General features: G+C 33.2%; 1 protein-coding gene across 1 annotated transcript; it reads left to right on the forward strand.

Annotated features, from left to right (window-relative positions):
* The first annotated feature begins 443 nt into the window (after positions 1–443).
* On the forward strand, positions 444–4,066 carry LOC116167186. The gene is made up of 3 exons (XM_031482444.1): positions 444–1,409; positions 1,495–1,576; positions 1,630–4,066. Exon 3 carries the CDS (start codon positions 1,743–1,745, stop codon positions 3,900–3,902), a length of 2,160 nt encoding a protein of 719 aa, XP_031338304.1. The 5' UTR covers positions 444–1,409; positions 1,495–1,576; positions 1,630–1,742; the 3' UTR covers positions 3,903–4,066.
* The last annotated feature ends 309 nt before the right edge of the window (positions 4,067–4,375 follow it).

A 4,375-nucleotide genomic window follows, 5' to 3' on the forward strand; every position in this document is an offset into this window, starting at 1 on the left:
TTTCTATAGTAAATTTTATTTTTGATAGGTTATTGATGTTATTGTAAAAATTGAGTAGATTTTGTGGGTCTCCTGTCCAGATACAAAGTATGTCGTCTACATAGCGGTTCCATAGGGCTACATGAGTGAACTCTGAAAGTTCGCTGATTTTCTTCTCAAGATTGTCGATGTATATATTGGCTAATAATCCGCTAATGGGGGAACCCATAGGGAGTCCGTCTGCCATTTTGTAATATTCGTTGTTAAATATAAAAAAGTCTAAATTTGTTGTATGTTTAAATAGTGTCAGTAGGTTGTCTATGTCTAATGGGTCGAGTTTGTAATTATGTCTGAAGTCGTCGTTGTTGTATAATATGTCACTTAGTAGTTGTAGTGTTTCTGTTTTAGGTATGTTAGTATAGAGGTTGACTATGTCGAAAGAAACTAAAGTGAATTGGGAGATCCACAAAATCTAGTCAATTTTTACAATAACATCAATAGCCTATCAAAAATAAAATTTACTATAGAAACAGAAGACAACAACCAAATTAACTTCCTAGACCTCACAATACATAACAACACAGACAATATTACTTTCAACATTTTCCGCAAACCCACCACCACAGACATAATAATACCGGCACACTCATATCATTCACATAACATAAAAACTGCAGCCTTTAATTTTCTGTTTAATAGACTGCTTACTATACCACTCAACAAAGAACAATACGATGCAGAACTAAATACAATCTTTCAAATAGGCATTAATAACCAATACTCTTCACAATACATACACAATATATATCATAAAAATAAACAAAAACACATCACCAATACAATATACCCACATTACAAAACCAACAATAAATATATATCAATAGAATACCATCAACACATACATTACAAACTAAAAAACGCATTAAAGTCACACAATTTAAACCTCACAACAAGATCGCACCCTACGTTACAAAAAATACTCAAAAACACAATGACACAAGAACCACACCATCAACAATCAGGCATATATCAAATAAATTGTTCACAATGCAACCGCATATACATTGGCATGACCACGCGTAATATACAAATCAGATTCAATGAACACAAGAAAAATAAACCTCACTCCGCTATAGGCACACACATACAAAATACAAATCACGACATCAACATTAACAACACTAAATTATTACACAAATGCAACAATTACCATAAACTCACCATACTAGAACACTTCGAAATACAAAAAGCACTCAGAAACACCCACACAATCACCACCAACGAAATCACAGAATTCAACACATCACACATATATAATTTAATACCCCCATTCAATAACCTACACATACACGCCACTGCAAACAACATAACCACACTTTAACACTTTATAACCACACTTTACACAACGTTGCTACTAGTTTATCTTCTATGTAAGTTGGATAATTTAATTATTTATTTATATAATATTGGTTGTTTGTGATGTTTCAATTCTACTAATGTTTTATCATTCAATAGAGTCATTCCATTTCCACTTTCGTCAGTAACACGCAACGCACTTCATGACATGTATAAATACGCTGCCTTTTAAACCTTGACGGTAAGCACAAGTATAAGATTATGTTGTTTATATAATACAGAATATATTTATAGCTAGGCCTGATGATGGCAATGTTTGCCGAAATCGATAGCCATAGAGAAAAAATTATAATATAAACGTTACTAAACTTCATTATATTTTACTCTATTCATAACGTTTATCAAAAATGGAGACGTACATCAAAAATATCAACAAACTGGAGACATCCGGATTACTCCTGCAGCTAAAATATATTCTACAAAAACGACACAAAAACACCCAACATCTACAGTTTCTGTATAACGCCAAAAAACATGAAGTCACCCCCAATTTCTTAAGAATCAACCTGCCGAAACGATACACCCTACAAGAAACAAAAGGCATCCATAAGAAACTTCTACAACATGAAATAAAAAAACAACACTATAACAAAACCATGATCAACTCCAAATTAAAATACCTACACCGAACGTTACTACAAAAACTACACTACATTGAATATGAGACAGTATATCTACAGTTAGAAGAAGAAATTACAAACAGCAACTACGAATTAGACCAAAAGAGACTAAAGAAATTAAACAAACTCATCGAAATAAAAAACCAAACTCAGCAACAACCATACAACTCCAAGACGACACACCAAGAAAGAAAAATACTCCCACTTAGTAAACGATCAAAGAAGGACATTACAACACCAACAGATCAACACACAGGTTTACAAGACACGACATACAGGATTCAAGAACCACAAGCCACCGCAGTCAACACAAAGAAATCAACTATACACCACCCTCATCACACTGCTTCTTACACAAAAACCACAAGCCATCACTCTCAAGAAAATGAAAACAACTATACTTCAACCACAACACACAGCTTCCCACCAAGATTCACGAATTTATCAACGTTAAAACTTAATAACGAAGAAACACAGCTACTTAATTTAGGACATAAATACGCACCTCAGTCTAGTACATACTCACCTTATCTCACGGCCATCGATATAGAATATCAACTATATAATAATCCATCAATGCATTATATCAAAAAAGAAATAGGAGAAATCATCAACCGCAATCAGGTTAGTAAAAATGAAAAATCACACAACCATACAAATTATAGATCCAAAAAGATACAACAGACCCTAAAGAAATTAAAAAATAAAATTAATACCCAGAACATAATAGTCACCGCTGCAGATAAAAATGCTGGGCTAGTACTGATAAACAAAAACGACTACATTAACAAAACGACACAATTTTTTACAGAAAATAACATCACTATCTTAAAAAGAAACCCCTTCAACAAATACAACACCACAACAAACAAGATTCTCAACAATACAATAGACACCCTACAAAAATTCACTAACACCACTTTTCTAATCCACAAATTAAAAAATAAAAATCCCAAAACACCACAACTCTATAGCCTTATAAAATTACACAAACCCACCAAACCAATTCGGCCTATTACAGCGTCGACAAACTCACCAACACACTACATAGCCAAATTCTTAAACAACATAATTACCCAGAAACTCAAATACAAATCCCCGTTTTCAATTAAAAACTCCCTAGAACTCATCAACAATATAAACAAACTTGACCTACATCACACACAGTTCACTTTAGTTTCCTTCGACATAGTCAACCTCTATACTAACATACCTAAAACAGAAACACTACACCTACTGAGTGACATATTATACAACAACGACGACTTCAGACATAATTACAAACTCGACCCATTAGACATAGACAACCTACTGACACTATTCAAACATACAACAAATCTAGACTTTTTTATATTTAACAACGAATATTACAAAATGACAGACGGGCTCCCTATGGGTTCCCCCATTAGCGGATTATTAGCCAATATATACATCGACAATCTAGAGAAGAAAATCAGCGAACTTTTAGAATTCAATCACGTCGCCCTATGGAACCGCTATGTAGACGACATTCTTTGTATCTGGACCGGAGATCCACAAAATCTAGTCAATTTTTACAATAACATCAATAGTCTATCAAAAATAAAATTTACTATAGAAACAGAAGACAACAATCAAATTAACTTCCTAGACCTCACAATACATAACAACACAGACAATATTACTTTCAACATTTTCCGCAAACCCACCACCACAGACATAATAATACCGGCACACTCATATCATTCACATAACATAAAAACTGCAGCCTTTAATTTTCTGTTTAATAGACTGCTTACTATACCACTCAACAAAGAACAATACGATGCAGAACTAAATACAATCTTTCAAATAGGCATTAATAACCAATACTCTTCACAATACATACCTACACAATATATATCATAAAAATAAACAAAAACACATCACCAATACAATATACCCACATTACAAAACCAACAATAAATATATATCAATAGAATACCATCAACACATACATTACAAACTAAAAAACGCATTAAAGTCACACAATTTAAACCTCACAACAAGATCGCACCCTACGTTACAAAAAATACTCAAAAACACAATGACACAAGAACCACACCATCAACAATCAGGCATATATCAAATAAATTGTTCACAATGCAACCGCATATACATTGGCATGACCACGCGTAATATACAAATCAGATTCAATGAACACAAGAAAAATAAACCTCACTCCGCTATAGGCACACACATACAAAATACAAATCACGACATCAACATTAACAACACTAAATTATTACACAAATGCAACAATTACCATAAACTCACCATACTAGAACACTTCGAAATACAAAAAGCACTCAGAAACACCCACACAATCACCACCAACGAAA

The sequence above is a fragment of the Photinus pyralis genome, unplaced genomic scaffold (genome assembly GCF_008802855.1).
Source record: "Photinus pyralis isolate 1611_PpyrPB1 unplaced genomic scaffold, Ppyr1.3 Ppyr1.4_LG3b, whole genome shotgun sequence".
In the NCBI taxonomy this organism is placed as follows: Eukaryota; Metazoa; Arthropoda; class Insecta; order Coleoptera; family Lampyridae; genus Photinus; species Photinus pyralis.